This window comes from Triturus cristatus, chromosome 6 (assembly GCF_964204655.1).
Source record: "Triturus cristatus chromosome 6, aTriCri1.1, whole genome shotgun sequence".
Taxonomy (NCBI): domain Eukaryota; kingdom Metazoa; phylum Chordata; class Amphibia; order Caudata; family Salamandridae; genus Triturus; species Triturus cristatus.
Genome location: NC_140589.1, coordinates 1,786,494,338 through 1,786,514,915, shown reverse-complemented (window position 1 = coordinate 1,786,514,915; position 20,578 = coordinate 1,786,494,338). Strand labels below are relative to the sequence as shown.

General features: G+C 40.9%; 1 protein-coding gene across 1 annotated transcript in view; it reads right to left on the bottom strand.

Moving 5' to 3' along the window:
* EPHX2 (epoxide hydrolase 2) overlaps positions 1-20,578 on the bottom strand; it is a 574,957-nt gene that overhangs the window by 76,508 nt on the left and 477,871 nt on the right. The window contains exons 16-17 of the mRNA XM_085613110.1: positions 14,656-14,725; positions 3,016-3,096 (exon numbers count right to left, since the gene is read on the bottom strand). Of these exons, the coding sequence (XP_085469236.1) occupies positions 3,016-3,096; positions 14,656-14,725 (151 nt within the window). The remainder of the gene's footprint in view (positions 1-3,015; positions 3,097-14,655; positions 14,726-20,578) is intronic.

The window sequence follows — 20,578 nt, the reverse complement described above, 5'->3', positions numbered from 1 at the left end:
ACAGAAAACTGAGGAGTCTCTGCAGCAGAATTGTTCTTGTGTGAGGTCAAAACTGGCATTGGCCCCAACCCACAGGCCCCTTCTATGGCTCTTTACTTGATCTGAGACCAGTCCTACTGACCAATAACTTTGCCTCAGCAATTTTAGTTTTTTTTATTCCCATGCATTAAAGCTTGTTAATCAACTTTTCTCCATTTCATGCAACCACCATGGCCCTAACGTGGATGGGGCAGCAGTCCTAATAGATTGTTCGGCTAGATACACAGAGCTCTGTGGCCATGGGAAAGTTCTCCTGCCCTACATTCTCTCTTCTTATCTCCTGATGCATGGATAGATCACAAGAGGTTGTCTACAGGTCGCTGCACCCAACCTTAATGTGAAGTGGGCCCCCTCTGAGATAATCAGTGACCCCCCTTCCCTGGTACAGATCCTGTCCCTTGTAATTCCAGTCTCTCAGCAGTCCTGTCTCTGCTCATCCATCCTCAACCTCCAAATCACCACTTTAGTTCTAGGTTACCATTGGTGCTATTGCCCCGGTCACCGATCACTTGCAGGAGCCAGTGGGCTTGTTCTCTTTACTCAGGTCCAATATCGCTATCCTTCCAGTGATACGCGGGAGACTTGACGTTAGGGTGGACTAAAGAAGATACCCTCAGTAACCTGGGGTATAACCCTCCTTCGGTCCTACAGTACTGTGACATGGATCGGCAGGTGCAATGCTTTGATGGGTCCAGTTGCATACTCTCTCTTTGTACCTCTCTCAGTTTGAGTGCTTGTACTACTTTGTCCAGTCTACAGCCCATTGCTGCACCCTCCTCCCATATTGGATGTTTCATTTACCTACAAATTCCCAGATTCTGCAATGGTTATCTTTGTCATGTAATTGTGAATGCGGGGCACCTATTGGCTGATGGAATCATGAGACGGTTTTACCAGTTAAAGTCACAGTTGTGCTATTTCTGGCTGTACATCTAGTAGTTCTCTGGCTACAGACTTGCAGTTGGGGACCGAATCTGCCTGTTGGAAGCAAGGTTCATCTGTATAGTTGCCCCTCATGTGACATGTAACCTTGCAATTTTGCTTTTGCACACACACACGCACGCACGCACACACACACACACACCTGTACAGCCACTGCCTTTCTAGGGAAGCTTTCTCCCCACCAGCAGACATGATAGAAGATGAAACCAGGAATGAGCAGATTGACTTATCAGCGCTCCTAAGTTTGGATAATCATGCACATCTTGACCAGCACCCTGGTGCCAGCACTAGTCTACATTTCTTAACAAAATTGTAGTCCTGAACTTCAATAGGCACTTTCCATTCAATTATATAGGTGTATGAATTGATTACCTTAATCCTAAGGCAGAAGAGCCCCTTGGGAGTGGCGGGATGTAAGGATACCCCCTGTTCACTTCACCATCCAGTAGTCAGTGCTTTGAGCCTATCGGTCCACCGCTATACTGATTAGGGTCACCAAAGCATACACAAGGGACACATCCAGAATAAAGGTGGAGTTCAGGTACACTAACCATATCACATGTAATACTGTGTACATGGTAGGTCTCTTTAACATTGATATAGCTTTGCCTGCCAGAGTAGATTAGGTAATATAAGGTCCTGAAGCAGTGCAGTTGATCCTCTTTGAAAAGAACAGGCATGAAACATGTCGACAAAATAAAGGGATATTGGAATCATAGATGTTCTGATGATTCATTATTTATTATATATATCCCATTAACAAAGGCCCCACTAATAAAATAGATCCAGTAGGGACTTCTAGATCATTTAAAATTTCAGTTTTTAGACCAGTATACAGAGTGTCTATAACTCTCCTTGAATCTCTACCTGAAGGGATTGTTGGGCACACTCTTGTCCAACAGGCGATATAACTAGAATCTCTCGCATAGTGCCCCACTGTGGGGACCGTTGGGCATCGCAGCACCAGCCCAATGAGTAACAACACAGCACGATGATGAAGATTGGTGGGTGCGGGCTTGTGCTCCTGATTTGAGCTGCTCCTTGATGATTCGTTGGTCCCAGACCCCCGCTGTCTCTTTTGGGAGCGCCTTTTTTCATGGCAGAACTTCAGACTTATTGTTAGCTGAATACAAGTCCAGTTAGGCAGGACATGTGTTGGACCAAAACTCTCCCTGCCCCCTGGTTTTTATGTTATTGAACAACACAAAGAGCCTGATTTAGAGTTTGGTGGACAGGTTACTCCGTCTCAAAGGTAACACATATTTTTACCAGTGCGTTATATCCTATATAGGCACTGCCAAACTCTGAATAAGGCTCAAAGAGTTTCTCACACTTTTCCAATTCTATTTACATACTATAGTGCTCATAGCCATCAAGGAAAACCAAACACTGCAAAAGATGCATAAAAGGTCAAAGTCAAACCCAAAGACAGATGTTTTAAACTTTTTCTGAATTGAAATGGTCAGGTGTTTTCTATGTTTCTGGTAGTAAAGTTTACCAAAGCAAAGAAGGCACAGCATTTGCCTCCATACTGTAGTAGAGAGGAAACCTACACTTAAACTAATCTCAGGAGGACAGCTATACATGCCAATGTGTTATAAAATATGTTGTCTAGTACCTATACCTGCTGGATGGTCTCTTCGTACAACTCTCCAATACATACAAAAGTGGCCTATGGTCCACACGATTTTCACATTTATAATAAACTGGACTCCTAATACTTACCTTAAAATACTGCAAGATATTTCAGAGGACTCTATTTGCCAGACTGGTTTTTCTACTGATGCGCATACTTTCAATCTGTAGTCTTACAAAAATGAAAATAAGCTCTCTAGTCAATGGCTCACTCTGTAGAGATCAATTCTAGTCACTCTTAGTAACTGCACAAGAGTTAACATTTCTCGAAAATTTAAAATAGCTCACTGAGCCTGTGAATAGCAACACGATTTTGGAATATGGAAACTGCTTTTTAAGATGGATGATTCACACACAGCACGCTAATGTGCTTTGGATTAGAATACGGCTTTGACTCACCCACTTTTCCATTCCAGTAGTCATCTTTGGAACGAGAACTATGTCCTTGCCTGCTGTGACCATCAGAGCTGGGGCCATGATCTAGGATGGGGTTTAGGAAAACACATCACGAATATTAAATCCATACCTGGAAATTATCCCCATTTTAAAGATCTTCTTTCTTTTACTTCTTGTGTTGTCTTCTTTCAAGATTATGTCAGACAATCTATTTTATGCAGCCTTAAGGTGATTTACAAAATGTCAATGCATGTTTTAGGATTTGCAGACAAACCTGCACATAAATCTCTGTGTGCGACTATTAAACAAATAGGATGAAAACAGTAAAATAATATACAAGTGAAAAACAAATATCTCATGTTAGTGATCACGTTTTTTGGCTCATCAAGATATGCCTCCTGAGGGTTATATGTAAAAACAGTGACATACAAAAAATCTGTTTTCCGAAAAGATGACCTGTGCAGGTAGTGGTATAGTAAAGATTGTGTGTCTTATATGTATTTCATTCATAAATACAAAATTGTACAGATACAAAACATCAAATGTATCTCCTGTTCCCCTTGACCGCAATTTAACCCTTGATTTAAATATTTATTTGGCTATAGCCTTTCCTTTCTGACACCAGCCCCACCTCTTTTCTCTTACACTAACCCTACTGCCTTCTGTAACCCTAATCATTACACCATAACTTACCATAACCCTAGCTCCAGCCCTAAACCCAACTCAATAAATTCTCTAGTCCTCACCATAAACCCTCTTACCCTAACTCTTACCTCTAACACTGCTCCGATCGTATCCCTCATCCTAACCCGAAACTTTGCCCAACCATTACCCTAATCATAACCTCAACGCTTCACCCTAAAATGAAATATGTATCCCTTACTCTAGTGTTAACTATTCATCCGAACCATATTATATTAAACATAATTACCAAATCATTAGAGTTTTAGTTTATTTTAATTCTTCAAAAACAAATAAAAAATAAGCACATTTACATTTGTGAACACATATCACAACTTTATCATCAATCCACGTTTTCGGCAACCCCACCTCAAGTGAATTAATTTCACTAGTGTAGTGGTTTCTAATATCTGGAGTGGTTTGATCTAGATGCAATGCAGGCTGGTGATGCTTGAATCTGTGGTTATAAAACTTCATCCCAAGGAAGCAAGTACTGATGAACTGACTGTCATCATATGCCTGGCATATCTGTACGATGACAGGGATGAGGTTCGACATGTCATGTGACATGAATGGCACCCACAATCATATGCTGGACGATCAACTCAGAGGATAGGCACCATCGAATGCCATGGGTAGCTATGTCAGAGATGTCCTTCATGTACGACGGACAGTAAGAATACACCAAATATGCTCATCAAATGCGACTCTGCTTACCAGAGATGTTTGAGGAGAGTTGAATCCTGCACATTGTATCTGAGCCTTCCAGAGCCAGGGTCACACACACCGTTCGCCCAGTTAAAGACATCTTTCCTTCAGAAATGTTGTTAAGTCTGAAGGTAAAATCGTTTCTCCGGACAAACCACCAACATGTTTGATCACCATATTGGACACTTCTTGTTTTTGTATATCTTTACAAAATGTCTTTATTCCATTTTTGCCTTTTTAACAAACTTCATTAGGACAGGTTGAACAAGTTACTTACCTTAGGTAACTCTTTCTGGTGGATACTCCATCTAACTGCACATACCTCACCCTGAGAATATCCCCAGACACTAGTCTGGATCCAGAAAAATCAAAGCAGTGCTTCTGCGCACCGACTGCAGGCACTGTGTGAGTCTGCGTCAATGCCACTGTGCTCCGGAAGTGACAAAGGGAGCTGCATATAAGCAACACTCAAGAGAGTTGACATCAGTTTCTTTCATTTTTCAGTCCTCAGATGCAGAGCCAGCTGACCAATTGAAAAACCAGTGTACAGATTTCTAAATTTGGATCTGTGTAGATGGAAGACACCATACAAAACAGACCAGGTAGGCAGGAGGGTGGTGAGGAATCTGTGGTTAGACAGAATAGCTGGAAAGAGCATTACAGAATGTAAGTAATGTAATCTTCTGATGAATACTTCTAACCACAGATTCCTCACCTTGTGAGCAGATCCCAAAGCAGTACCACCAAAGGTGATGGGTCTGTGGAATGGTTTAAGCTAAACCTGCAGGACCAAGTGGGCAAAATGCTCATCACGATGGACCGGACTGTTGAGACACTATTGCTTCGTGAACATGTCACCTCCTGACAATTAGCCAGGACAGGCACTCTGCGTGCAAACAGAGTGGTAGTGGCCTTGGACTTGGTGGAGGGAGCCCACATGCCTTCTGGAGACAGCTTCTTAGCCAATGGCTGATCTTGATGCAAAAAATGACCTATCACCAGATGGTGCATTTCTGTACCGCCTTCCCTTCTTTACAACCATCCACCCGATGCTCCTGTGTACAATCAAGGTAAAACCTAAACACTCTTCAGGTCCAAACAATGGAGTCTTTCTTCCTCTTTCGAGGGGTTGGTTGGAGCAAAGAACGTCAGAAGAGCGATGGCTTGGCTGACATGAAAATTTGTATTCACTTTTGGCAGAAACGCCATTCGAGCCCTTAGCACTAGTTTGACTGGGGAAAAAGGTGGTATAAGGAGGCTACACCAAGAGGCTCTGAATGTCAATCACCTGGCTTGCATATGTTGTCACCACCAGGAAGACCATTATCAAGGTGAATAGACACAAAGAACAACTGTGCATCGGTTTAAAAGGGGTATAGATTGAAAAGGTGGGGCCTAGATTTAAGTTCCACTGTGGTATTACAAAGGGTCTTGGTGGAAACATATGCTGCAAACATTTTAGAAAACATGATGCAACCAGTGATTTGATCTGCCAAACATAAAGAGGCTAAAATAGCTGACAGATAACCTTTAACTGTGCCTAAGCAAGGCCTTGTTGGTTCAAAAGCAAAGCAAACAACAAAACATTTGACAGCTATACCTGCAGTGGGTTTACCTGCTGGGCACCACACCACAAACTTGTCCCAACACCCTGCATATATAGATTTCGGGCAATTTAGCCTAGCCGCCAGGAGGAAATCAATGACCTCAGGAGGGAGATCAAAATAACTCAACTGCCGCTGCTCAGCTCCACACATGGAAGAGCAGATTGCTCAGGCTCGGATGCAAGACTCTGTCCTGCTGCTGCGACAGGAGATCCTCTTGCAGCAGCCTAATCGGAGGCCCAGACGCTCTGAATTCTTCTCTCCTGGCCCAACCAGCACCATTACGATTACTGGGGCCTGGTCGTACCAGATGTTCTTCAAAACTCAGGGAAGTAGAAGTAACAGCAACAGGAAGTCATATAGGAGTCCTATGCTCCACCTTATGTGGAATGAGTCTCAGAGACCCAACTTTATGGGGAACTCAAGTGTGCAAAAGCATTGACATTAGACATTCTTGTCAGTGGCGAACAGATCTAGCCAGGGTTCTCCCCACTGTTGGAAGGTTCCCTGTGCCACCTCAAGATACAAGTGCCATTTGTGATCCACTAGAGTAACTAACCAAGTTTGCCATTTAAAGATCCCTTCAAGTGGTGTACCACCAGGGAAATTGCCCGATAGTCCAGCCAGCTCTAGAGGTGCAGAGCCTCCTGGCACAGGACTCTGGATCCCAATCTACCCTGCTAGTTGCACTACCACATGCACTACCACATGGCATTGTTTGTGAGAACTTGCACCCATCCCTCTTTGATGGTAAGCGGGAAAGCCTTCATCACCACACAAATTACCTGCAATTCCAACAGGTTGATGAGAAGGAAGAGAGTCTGCCACTGGTCCAGTTGCGGTTGAGTAGCCACCATGGCAGATCTTTGGCAGTCCTCTTCAACATCTGGATGGAATTCGATAGGTTCCCTTGGTCCTGGTCCCTCTGAGACCTAGGTCCCACTGCATTGCTCGCACAGATCATCTGGCATGATCGTTGAACAAGATGCAGCACTCTTATAGGCACAGAAGCCTCAGCGCCATCCTCACTGAGACCCATGACAGGGGCTGAAACATTAGGATCTTAGACGAGGATGGCTCTGATGAAATCTCGGTTTCCTTCAGCTTATCAGACAACGCTGTCTGTGACAATACACCTTATGCAGATAGACATTTGCATGCTGCGCCCACCCACTCAAGCAACAGAACAACAACTGCATATAGTGTGACGCAAATTTTCATTTTGTAGGAAAGACACTGACTATGTTTTTTCTTATCTTTTAGCCAAACTGATCTTAGTCACCATCTTAATAACTAATATTTTTAAATCTTGCTTTCTCTAGAAAAATGAGGAGAAATGATTTCTATTCTCATGACTGGACACTCAGTGTGAGTACTGTGGAACTAGGTAGGCTACTCACACTTTTAATGCAACTTGTTCATATAAAGATTTAGTTAAGAGCTGGAATATGAGGATTAACCACTGATGGGTTGTCTTCCCACATCCATAATATGAATTGCTTTTGAAATGTACTAAATGTATGTCTCTTGCATTATGTACATTTCTGATTTGAAATCAAATCATACCTGTCCAGGTTCTGATTGGCTACTTATGTTCTTTAAACCATCTCATTGGATCCCTTACCTTGGGATATAACAAATTGGACACTGCTGTTCATATCCTCTTTTGTAATTTTAAACATGTATATTAATATTATTTTTTTAGTTATTTGTGTCATTTTGATTCCCAGCCCTCAAAAAGCAGTTCGATGGTAGTGTGAAACACCCTGGCTGGTGTCCTGTTTTCACTACGAAGAACTTGATCAATAATAATAAAGGATTTTTTTCCCCCAAGACCAGAGTATTTGAAGCATTACTGAAGTACTGGACTTTATACTGGAGGGAATTTACTATACTCTTTTGCTGCCTCTTCTTTCAATGTGTTGACCTTTATGGGTCAGTGGCTGTTGGGACAACTGACCGATGGAGGTGGGCAATAAGGTTTGTGTTTATTGGGTAACTGTTTGGATAAGTGTGGTATGAGAAGACCCCGTTGTCTCTAATGGTCTAACAGTTTTAATATATGCAGTTGATCCTTAGGACATCACATCACAGAGATTATAATCATGTGTCTCTTCATCACAATAAAATGACACAAAAGAGTATCACTAGATTTAAACCCCAAATGAGACAACATTGCCTCAAAAGCCCAGGTACAGCCTCATAGGCCCAAATGAAGCCTGTGTATTGTGATCCCTCACAGATTCTGATGCCCAGTTACAGACAAGCATACTCTACGGCATCTCCCCACTCCTCGGTCACCCTCATACGTCAAACAATATTAGAGAGCAGAGCTGTTCTGTTAACCAGAGAACGTTATATAACAATATAAAAATGAAGCACCAGAGAATGATCTTTATAAAAATACTGATTGCTAACGTGTGAATGGCTGTACAGAACACATAAACACAGTCAATGGCTCACGGATGAATCACAGAACAAAGATCATATAAATTAATGGGGAGTGAGGTGAATGGCAAACAAGAACCCTGAATGGGGATGGAGCATATTCAATACACATTCCAGAGTGCACTGCCCAACTGGCAATGGGGCACGCTCCAGAGTGCATTGTCCAGTTGGCAATGGGGCATAATCCAGAGTGCCCTTTCAAACTGGCAATGAAACCTACTCCAGAGTGCATTTTTCATTATAGATAGAAAATGAAAAGGCAGTCATCATGTTTCAGGTCAAAGAGCAGATCTGGGTTTCCAGCTTTCTTTAAGAAGCTTTGCAGATTAAAGTCCATTAGTACACAAAAGTGGCTTCAATGGGAAATTCAATAAAATGAATCAATAAGGCTACAAAAAAGTGACCAATTCAGATGTCATAACAGGTATTACTACGGAAGAAATTGTCGGTGCAGAGGCATACAAATAATTTAATTTATAGAAAAGGAAACAAATTGGTACATTTAATTTGCCTGTACAATGAGATCAAGTGACGGCCAAAGTAGGTGACTCCATTATGTATGAGGCTGCAAGGGACTTCAAGCCTTGACATATTATGCCTAGTATGAAACGCGCTGTGGCCTTAGAGCACTGATAATATTTTAACCATAGTCCTTTAATGCTTTTATCCGGCTCAAAGGAATCCCTTTTGGCTGTTCTTAGACTGAGTGTTCAGGTAAAGGTTTACACAGCCATGGTTGAGTCAATGCACTGAGAGTAATGTTGATTTGTTCAACACAAGATTTTCAATGCTGGGCGTCCAAAGTGAAAAGGTCTAATCCATTGTCCAGTCCATTGACGAAATTACACGCACAACACCCATGCAGGATGGCCTTGAATCCAGTAGGCTGACATTGGGTGGTTTCCTGGTCAAGTACAGATTCCCTATGATGACTGGAAACTGTTTAAAATCTTGCTGGGAAGAATGATGTAGCTACGTGATGCTGCCAATACTTCCTACTCCTTAAATGAAGACTATCAGGATAAGTATTCTTGCAAGCAAGGACACTGAAGAACATTTGGCCTGTAATTTCTTTTCTATATAGAGCATTAATCATATCTTTGGTAGTAACTATGTGGTACCAATACTAAAGAAATTGAAAGAAGTTGCTTCTCCAGCGCTGGACCCAAAATGCTGGTGCGTAAATTCTTCTCATGAACCTATGAAAGACAGGCTCTGGCTCACAGTGGCACATGGTCTCAATTAGAATTTCCACTACAGACACTTTTTTTTAAGAAACTCCCAGAGGGTCTCATTATGTGGTCTCCAGAAGTGGCCACATTAACTCCTCCCTCCCCATCCCTGATAATGGAGGTACTGGTAACTCCATGGGGCCGACTTGAAAGATATTACAGGTGGAAGCCTGAGGATCCCCAAAGAAACCAGGATTTACTAGGAGAACTGGTAATTCCAGGTCCAATTCCCTGGATAATTTCACATTTTGCCCCAGATTTTCACCTGGAGATTTTGGCTGCTATCAGAGATGTGGCCGCAAATCTCATAATTCTAAAGCGGGCAGGTCATTGAAATTCAAAAGGAACTCATAATTAGCCACTTGGGGTAGAAAGTAACTAAAAGCTGTAGGTAAAGGCTAGAAGCTTGAGTAGTTGCAAACGTATATCACTTGCAACTTCCTGAAGTCTTTTCTTCAACTTTGTAATCCACATGAACTTGAGAGGCTTTAAAAGGTAAAAAAACAAATAGTGGGGAAAAATTGTCACTAGTTCTGCAAGCAATCCACTTTTATTAGGAGAATTCTCATGCCACCAAATTAAACTGGGAAACGTTTCCCACAAATTAAGATAGGACAAATACATAAACCGAAAAACTCAAAAATTAGGAAAAAAGCTAAAATGTGCTAGTTGCACCCATCTTCAAGGGCAAAGTTTAAAACGCTGCTATTGTAAAAAAACAAAAGAAATTATGGTAGGCCACTGCCCACATATATATTGGCATTCACTGGTGTCAGAATTGCTACTGATTAAATAGTTTAATCATTATATGATTTCTGCAGTACCCTCTCACATGTTGGGCTAAACAGAATTCTTCTGGCATCCAGTGCCTCTTCCCATCTGTGTTACCAGCAGAGCAGCATTCCTAGAAAAAGTATGTGCTTAGCCTTAATATATGTTTTACTGATAGGGCTTTATCTGTAAGACATATAATAAGTCTTAAGGGAACTACTTTCTGTGTGGATGTACACTTTGTGCAAGGGAAATGAAATAATGAAATAAAGAGTTTATAAAGCGCGACATGACCCGGAGGTATCTAGGCGCTGGAGACACCAGGAGACAGTTCTTTCCTAAATGATGTTACTGCTATAGCCAGGTCTTTAAGCGCTTCCTAAATTTGAGCAGGTTATGTTCATTTTTCAGGCTGGTGGGCAGGGAGTTCCACTGTTTAGTAGTGGTGTGGGAGAAACCTTTGTTTTCCCATTTTGCTTTTAAAATCTTGGGGATGGCGAGGTTTCCACTGTTGGACAATCTAAGTGACCAGGCTGGGATGTAGGGTCTGAGGAGTTGCGATAATTGTCGAGGGCCCTTACCATGTATGGCCTTGAACGCACTACACAGGGCTTTAAATTGGATGCATCGGCCGATCAGCAGCCAATGTAACTCTGCGAGGGCCTTGGAGGCTGAGTCGAATCGAGAGAGCCCGGGCAGAACTTTGGCAGCGGCGTTTTGAGTAGTTTGCAATTTATTTAGACTGCGTTTGCTTGCACTTGTCAGAAGGGCGTTGCAGTAGTCTAGTCTTGAACTAATCAAGGCTGTGACCACTGTTTTCCTGAGCTCAAGTGGGATGAAAGGAAGTATTTTCTTCAAGATTTTAAGAATGAAGAAGCATGTTGCTGTAGTGTGGTTGATCTTGGGTTCGAAGGAGAGCCTGGTATCAAACAAGACTCCCAGATACTTAACCTTATCAGCTGGTGTAGGGGGAGGGCCCATGTGACTTGGCCACCAGTTGTCTGACCAAACAATAGGTGTATTACCAAAAAGCATAACTTCTGTTTTTGAAGTGTTGAGCTTAAGACAGTTCGTCTGCATCCACTTCTCAACATGACTTATGTAGCTTTTAAATCGGGACGCCGTGTCTACGGATGAGCTGTGCATAGACACTATGATTTGCATGTCGTCTGCGTAAGACACCAGCGTGAATCCAAAGGTTTTTATCAGTTTGGCCAGCGGGGTGACGTAGAGATTAAAAAGAGTGGGGCTCAGCGAAAAAGGCCGTAATTCACAGTGATAATAGCTAATGGCTGAAGTGGTCTAACGCAGTGCTCCATCCTTTATGCTACAATGGCTGGAGCAAAAATGCGAGTGTCACAACAAACTAATGGGTGAAGAGGGTAGGCTGAAAGCCCCAGTAGGTAAGCATATCATACATGCAATTCTAGTAAAATCAAAAGGCCTTGACTCACACCAGACCCAAAAAATAAGAAAGAAATTTGATAGCAGCCCTTGAGAAATATTTTGTCGGATTCCCAAATAAATTTTCGCAATCTGTGTTAGATTGGGAGAAAGGGACAATAGGTGCATTCACAAAGAGAATTTGTGTGTTCACAAAATGAGATGAATGTGCACAAAGGGCCATTCTTCTTCTATGCAAATGTTGCTCTTGGGTGCATGGCAGTGGTGTGGCAGGTGCTAATTCCAGCATGTTCTCTATTCGCAGAGAGAAGCGCTTTGCTCTGCCCCAGGAGTACCTCCCTATTCCCTGCGACACGCCTAGCACAGTATTGCCACGGGGAAGGGGTATTGTGGCACTGGAAAGATATGTCCTATCTAAAATCAATACCCCATATTCCACCGCTCAGTGAATGCATGAGCAGTGGGGTGAATACCCACATTACAACGCCAGTTCATGGGTGGGATATGTGAATGCATGCATTCAGACTGAGGCGTCCTTCAGTTATCATACATGCCAATGCTCTTCCCATTGTTGTTGTAAGTATGGAGGTGAAGCTCGTAGGCTTCAGTCACCATGCGCACATGGCAATAATGGACATCAAAGCAGCGGGTGTGTATCCTCTGCGTTGATAAGGATGGCGGGAAGGATTGAAAAACGGAAGTGCAGAATCTCTGCTCATCATCTGACTCTTCCACTGTCCATGGATCCTGAGGTCACCAAGATACAGAAACTGCAGCGGCACATTTCCAGAGCGCAATATGCACCTTGCACATTTGCAAACCCTATTTTAATAATCTGGAGCACTATATTAAAAGTTCTGTATTTGCATTCATTTCAAGCTATTCCAGTGGTTTGAGTGTAAGTATTTATTTAGCTGGGCCTCGTGGCCCAACTGGATCCTTATTTTTCACCTTGGGTCCTGCATCTGTCTTCTACTGCCACTCTTTTTCTTGGTCTGCTAGTAGCTCTTTATTGGATGTATTGCACTGTCTGTGAACATGCACTTTGTGGTGACTTTTGCACTTTTTTTGTTGTTCAATGCACCTGGGTTGTCCAGCCATTGGTCGGTGGGTCCAAGTGCACTCTTTCTGTTAAATGTAGTGTTCGGTTTTGGTGTGAGCCTTATCTTAGTGATTCTTTTTCAATCTGTAGTGTTTCCTCTGGGCAACTCTCTCCCTCCCCGTCTCCTTTGGTTTGTTTTTTATTTCCTTTGGGCCCTGTAGAAGGTGTGAAGCTTATTGGGTCTCCCACCGAAATGAACCTTGGCACTTACCAAGAAACAGACCCATAGACCGTGGAAATTAATTTTTAAAGCTAACAGGACCATCTGAATATTACACGTGTTGTATGTAAAATTATTCACTGAACATGTAATATTACACTTCTGACTATGTTTATTTGATGTAGGTTATTTATACTGAAGTATTTTTCTTCTATGCACTTTGGACTATTAATGTTATGAATAGTCTATATCAATCAATCAAAAAACTTTATTCGGTGTCATGTGATAAAACCATAAAAGCACAAGGTAGAATATAATGCATACAATCCAGACGGGAACATACCCAGTTTAAACATAGTATATAAAATATAAAAATATATGCAGTTTAAAAATATTTACTTACCAAATCTCCACAAACCCACATAAAATACCTGCTAAACAACGCTCCGGATGGTGCAGTAAGACCTTGCGCTTAATCAAGTTGTTAGTTAAATGGCTAGTGGAGCAAGATAAAGTGCATGGTGTCAGGAATAATGACAAGGGTCAAGCGAGTTAATCACAACTCGCCCTAAGCCTAATTGTGGATTTTAAAAAGTTAAACACATAAAAAACAGTGTCACCCGTCAACATTTGAAGGAATATAAAAGCGGGCCATACTTGTCTAAAATTGGCCTGTTTCAAAATAGGGATTAAAAAGGATTTTCTGGGCGTATCATAAAATGGGCAAAATATCGTGAAATGAACCATGTCCTGCGGAGATGTACCATCGCAGCCGCAGGACGAAAGACTTTGCCCTTTGGTCTGACCCCTGGGATGGGCAAGAAGAAGATGGAAAAGATCAAACCGAAACCTGGTCAAACGAAAATGGAGTGATCCTTAACATGATGAAGCGAGGTATGCTGGGATTTAGGAGCTCCTTCTCCTCCCTTGCCATGGTCTGGCGTGCAAGGAAGGCCATCTTAATGAGGGCTAGATCTTTCTTATTTGTCGAATTTGGGATGGAGAAAAGGTCTCCTTTCCCGAACTCCTAAGGCTTCTTTCTACGTACATTCTATATCTATACAAAGCTAAATAATTGATATCTCTGGTTTTGTTGATCTTGGGTCCTTGAAGCTGATTTGATTTCAATTGCTGTGTCTGTATGTAACAAGGGTGTGATGTGTAGTATGAATGGGATTTGTGAGTATGATTGAAGGTGTGTTGGTGGTGGGGTGTGAGTAGGAGGTTCCCAATGAGGATGGGAATACTAAGATTCATATTTGTCAAATGACTGGTTTCTGATCTATATGTATATGACCTAAGTTGTTTAGCTACATTCATGTAACATATTGATGAAAACAAATATATATTTTTGAATAAACTGTATGTCTTTTCAGATAAATAATTATCAGAGTGGTATGAGTAGTCTTTGAGTCACAAGGCTCAGTTGCAACTTTATTAGCGCTTCAATATATACCGAAGTTATACCGTATTTTCTATCTAGTAGGCAGGGATTTTGCTTTTGTTGTGTTGAGGAGAGAAGAATAAACCTACCTTCTTGCTAGGCGCAGTGCAGCCCCATTTCCAGTTCTTCTCAATGTGCCGGTACCAGTTTAAAGGACCCCTGCAGAAGATAATATGCGCGTGAAAAGCAGAAAAATGCATAATAAACATAACACAAAGGTGGAATAAGGGAGTTGCACTACATCTACAGTACAGAATTGATATTCATTACAAATTTCATCAAAAGAAAAAAACTAGACCAGGTCTTCATCTACTACTGCAAACCAACATAATAATTGTCCGGCATCATAGATTTCAATTTTACTGTTTTATTATTTTAAGTATTTCCACAGCACTGACCGAGTAGCCACAAGGGCAGCAGACCATTGCACAGCTAACACTGGTAACAAAAATGGTAAATGACAGTACAGAGATACAAGGTAGAACAACACAAAAGAGATATACTGTAGTAGTGAGTTTTTAGATCATTTTGGAAGCTCAGGAGATCAGAATTCAGTCTAGTTTGATCAGCAATAGAGTTTCATAGCTTAGGAGCTACAGAAAACAAAGTTTGTTTATATATTTTGACTGTTGTGTCTTTGGGAATTTCAAAAACTAAGCTGGTTCTGTTTCTGGAAATCCACTGACCACCCATTGGTTCTACTTCATTATTCAGGTGGATGGCAGACCAGTGTTGATCACTGTATGATTTAAATGAAGTATTTTGAAATATATAATTGCTTCCAGAGGGAGTCAGTGGAGAAGTTTTAAGATCAGGGTGATACTATTGACATTTCTGCACCAAGAAACTGAACATACAGCAGAATGGATTTTAGGTGTGTGACCATACATTTGGGAAGTCCAGCTCTACAAGAAGTAACATTACTAGTTTCCCAACAAACCCATCTTTAAAGAAATAAGCCAGAGAAGCAGTCTTTATTCTTCACCCTTCATCTACAGAGGAAGTAACATCACTTAATTCCCAGCATCTATCTTTTAAAGGACCTGAAATTACTTGTTGACAATCTGAACTATCTGTAAAAAAAAACACCAGAGAAGTGGGCTTCATTCCCCGGCATCAATCTCCATAGGAATGGCATCACCAGCTTTCCACTGAATCATCTTTAAAAGAATAAGACAGAAAAAGGAAAGAATAGGACAGCAGACAAAGGAACTTCTTTCCCCAGCATCCACATCAACACGATGTGAAATCACGTTATTTTTCAGCTGGCATCTCTTCAGGAAGTGAAACTACTTGTGTTCATCAAAACCTCTTTGCAATAAGAAGCCAGATAAGGAGACTTCATTCCCCAGCACCAAACGCCATAGAAAGTGACTCACTACCTTCCACAGAATCCACCTACACAGAAAGTGATATCACTGCTTGCTCTTGCCCATCATCAATTCAGTTCCCAGGACATTTTACCACCTTGGGTGTTCCAGTTAATGGAAGACACATAGCAGGATAGCTAATATTTTGGTCTGCTAAGGGTGGACATAAATAAGGGCATATCTTTTTGAGGACTGAGAAGAACAAGACAAGGGAATATCCTATTTGGATTTATGTTGGAAATGTAATAAAGAACTAGGGAGAACTTGACCATATAATCTTTGGCTGTAGACTTCTTAAACCCTTCTGGGATAGTGTGGCAGAACGACTCTCAAAGGTTTTCAATCAAGTCATTTTATTGGACTTTCCAACAGTTCCAACATAAATCTGAGTCAGTTAATTTGAGTTTGGCCAGTCCAGGTAACCGGTATGCTAAATGAAGCGTGAATAACTTGCCTTGTGGCAGTAATGTTAACCCATGTTTCTACATTGGGAGTTTCCCTATTAACCTTTCTAAAATATTTGTGACACTTGACAGGTAGAGGTGAGCATGGTTTGATTATGAGGCAGAATAAAAACTTACAGGCAGTGTGGCCTAAAGAAACCCATTAACAGTCTAACGTCAGCACCCTTCTAAACGACTTCGTCACATTTCTGAAAAACCATGTCAACACCTACACTCCACTTAAAACAGAAATGTGCAAGTTGAATCATTCAACACTCTGGTACTGCAACAGGCCTTGCTGGCAAAAAAAAACTCCATTTGCAGACAGGGTTATTTTTGGGTTGGAGTGACTGGTCCATGACTCTTTGAGAGTTACTTTATACTTCATGAGGATGATACATGGGAACTATTTTCTTGACCTTTTGGCTGCATCTCCTGTTTTTCAAAAGTTTCTGCCACATCCATCTTCTAATCTTGGAGCTTGGAGTTATTAACATATCTGCATATGTATTGTCGAATAGGGTGTTTTGGGCTAAAATTCTTTTTAAATGTGGCGACCAATGGAAATGGTTAAAGTATCAAATAATGGACATTTTCTTGGATGACATTGTCACACCAATTAAATTTACCAGCACGTGGGAATATGAACATGGTCAAGCAGCTGTTGGGAAATCTAGATGCATATGAATGTAACTTCATAACAATGATCCTTATCTCAAAGCTGTTAATTATCTGGAAATGTACTGCTTTCACCGTTAAAGATTTTAATACATCCATCATTTGAGAGGTCAATGTGAACTTTATAGTTTACACAATGAAATCACGGTCATATACTGTATAAGCAAACAGCCCAAAGGAGCTGTGAAAAAAACCCAGTAATTGATCATATAGATGATTCAGATAGTTACTTTTATTCGCAGGATCCAGAGAATTGACCAACAATACTGGTGACAAGTCTTGAACGTGATTATAAATATTGTGATTCTTCCATTCCAGTGCATATTGTTTGGCAAACCAAAGCATGGCAAATTAAGCATTTTGTGACATATTGTTTCCTGCTTGTCTTTAAGGACAGAGAATATATTTTCCACAATGACACTGTACAGCTGGCATGGATTTTATTTCCCTCAAGGACATGTTGTAGTGTCTTATAAAGTACAAGCTGATACCCAGAAGGGTGTGGTACAAAGAGCAAATCTAGGCAGATTTAATCATAAATAAAGGTTTTGAGCAATTTCCTGAATTCAGCATGGTGGTCAGTGGCTTTGAGAGGGCGAAGAAGGTCAATTCAAAGTTTAGCAGCTAACCGGGCAATATTTATGGAACCTAACCTTCAAATCGAAGAGACCTCTGTTGTTCACAGCACGATGGACCAAGCAGAGGGATTTGATAGAGATCCTCCTCTCATCTGGGAGACAGTGGAGAGTAGATGCACAGCCAGATACTGAAGTGATTGTAGTTTAACGATAATGTGTCATGAAGCAGTGAAGCAGCAAGGTCAAGACTATTACAATAATCTAGCCTAGAAATAATGAGAACTTAAGCAACCGCTTTATACGATTATCCAGCGGCAGATAAGGAAAAAAGTTTTGTTTTGCTAATCCATTTAAATTCAATGGGTAGTTACTCATACATCGCAGATTTGAAATGGAGGAGGGAGTGGACATCTGATGAAACCACAAGTTACTGAAAAATTGTAGCAGATTCAGAGTAGACGTGTTATTAGATTCTTACCTGAGACCCCTGGCCCACTATACAATAGCCCAGACCCAAGGAACACACTTGTTATCATTACTAACTACAGAGTGGGTAAATTGTGGCAACTATGGTTGTCCACATTGGACCTTCAAGTGAATTTCACTGAATTCCTCTGGGTCCAGCACCAGTGAGAGCGAAGCAAGGCCTGATCTCTCTTTTGATATATGCTTTGATGTTTATACACACAAGGACTGTCCTTTGATGCAATTGGACCAGGGTCATTATGTTATCCAGAACAAAAACTCAAATGGGACTACATCAGCTGTTTTAACATGTACATGCCTCTATGCTACAAGAGTATGCTCTTTTACATTTTCATACAAAAGTAAACAATCATTACAAAATGCACAAAAGTTTCTTTCTGATATAAATATATTTGTTCCATCAAAAGACACGCATGGAGCTATACAATAAGTGTTATAGTACAGACCTAGCAGATCGAAATGCCAACATTATACCCATGGTTAAATTCCGATTTATTTACAGGAATACCTTGTAGTCATTGCTGTTAGGTTTCTTTTTGTATAGAACACAAACATCAACTGTGGGCACGGAAATTGCTTGTATATGAACCTGTACATCCAATCACACGTTCTTTTTTTTTTTGGTATCAATTATTTTAATCGATAACATTTAGTAATGAGAAATAACAGCAAATGAAGTGACAAGCAAGTCCAGATAATACTCATATAGGGATATAAATGTTGATTATGATACATGCACCAATAGCAAACAATACTTATATATAATATTGAAGAGGTATAGAAAAGGAAAGATGGGGTGAGACAATAAGCTATAGAAGGAAGAAAGTAAAGAGAGGAAGGGAAGAAAGACAGACAGAATGAAGAGAAGAAATGCATACTACAAAGCAGGGAAGAAAGGAGGGGGAGGGAGGAGTAGTGAGTACAGTGATGGTAATTAGGAAGAAGCAAGAGTCTATGAGAAATATGAGGGAAGGAGGGTCAAACTGATCACACGTTCCTGAGCACTGCGCAGTCTGCACTATATCACTTATTGTGTAGAGAAGCGTGTTTATGTCGAAATGGAAAAAATCTTTTCTATCAAAAATAAAATAAAAGGTTGTTGAAACTTTTAGTGCATTTAATAATGACTTTCATTTTGTATGAAACTTTCAAATAGCGTACTAATGTCACACAGAGGGGTGTGCATGATACAACTAAATGAGTCGTATAGGACCTTACGTTCTGAATCTCTTGATGCAGCAAAAGGCAGGGCACCCTGAAAAGGAGCTGTAAACATATTAGAGAGACTGGTAGGGAAACGTTTTATCGTACCTTCTCCCTCATTGATCACAAAGTACAAACATTGTCTAAACAGGGGTCTCCAACCTTTTCTGTGTTGAGAGCTTCTTCTGCTCAAGGAAAGTCCTGCTGAGCTACTAGTATATGTTATCACTGTAAAGTAATGGCAACATGTGTTAACATTACATTATGACCACTCTAAGCAGGATTGTCAGTAGTAATCACCAAAGCATTCAAGATAAGGTTACCAGCAGAAATAGCAGGAAAGCATTTCTCACTATTAAATGCCACCCCCTCACTAATGAAGTTACATTCAAATTATCAAATGCTCTGCGGCACACAGGACAGAACTAGAGCAGTAAGGCCCCCCCAACTCAGCTTGAATCGCATGCGGCTATAAACTTTAAATGTGTTTTAGAAATAAAATATTTTGTCTTCGTCAGTATATTCATTATTGAAAATATGCCTTTTTTTTCTATCAAATACCACTTTCCATTTTGGGCAAACAAACTCAGTTTCCAGAATAAAAATCTTTTCTAAAAAACATATTTGCCATTAAAATATCAGTTTTCAATTTTACAAAACACACAATCCGCAAATATCAGTACTATCATGTAAAAATGCCTCACATAGACAGATTCTGCTTAAAGTGCCCAGGTATTACAATCATAGGTAATGGATTTTCACCATAGCACCAAGTATGCTTTTGTTAGGCAAATAATGCCCACCGTTATACCAGGGTCAACGTACCAAGGCTGGGCACCATAACATCCAGGATGCCCAACGTATATTAGTTATGGCCATTTTTATGCAACTAACAGTCATCATTTTGTCAGGGGTGGCTAAAAGTAGGCCAGTCAATATGTTAATGATGGCAGCCGGTATTGGAAAACTACACTAAAAAATACCCGTAATAGTCATGGATGACCATTATTACAGCATGGGCACTATTATACCATGAACGAAAACAATTGCACCAAAGATAAAACCCTTATGATGCAGGCCAGCATACACATTTGACGGTCCTTGACTCTAGACGTAGCTTCCCGGAAACAGCACTGTTTATTAGGGAGCGACACCATGTCAGACAGACGACACATAAATAAATGCAGATGAGGCTATTATTTTTTTATTTGCTTTGGATCCATACACTGCTCCTCTCAGCTCTTGGGTTGATCA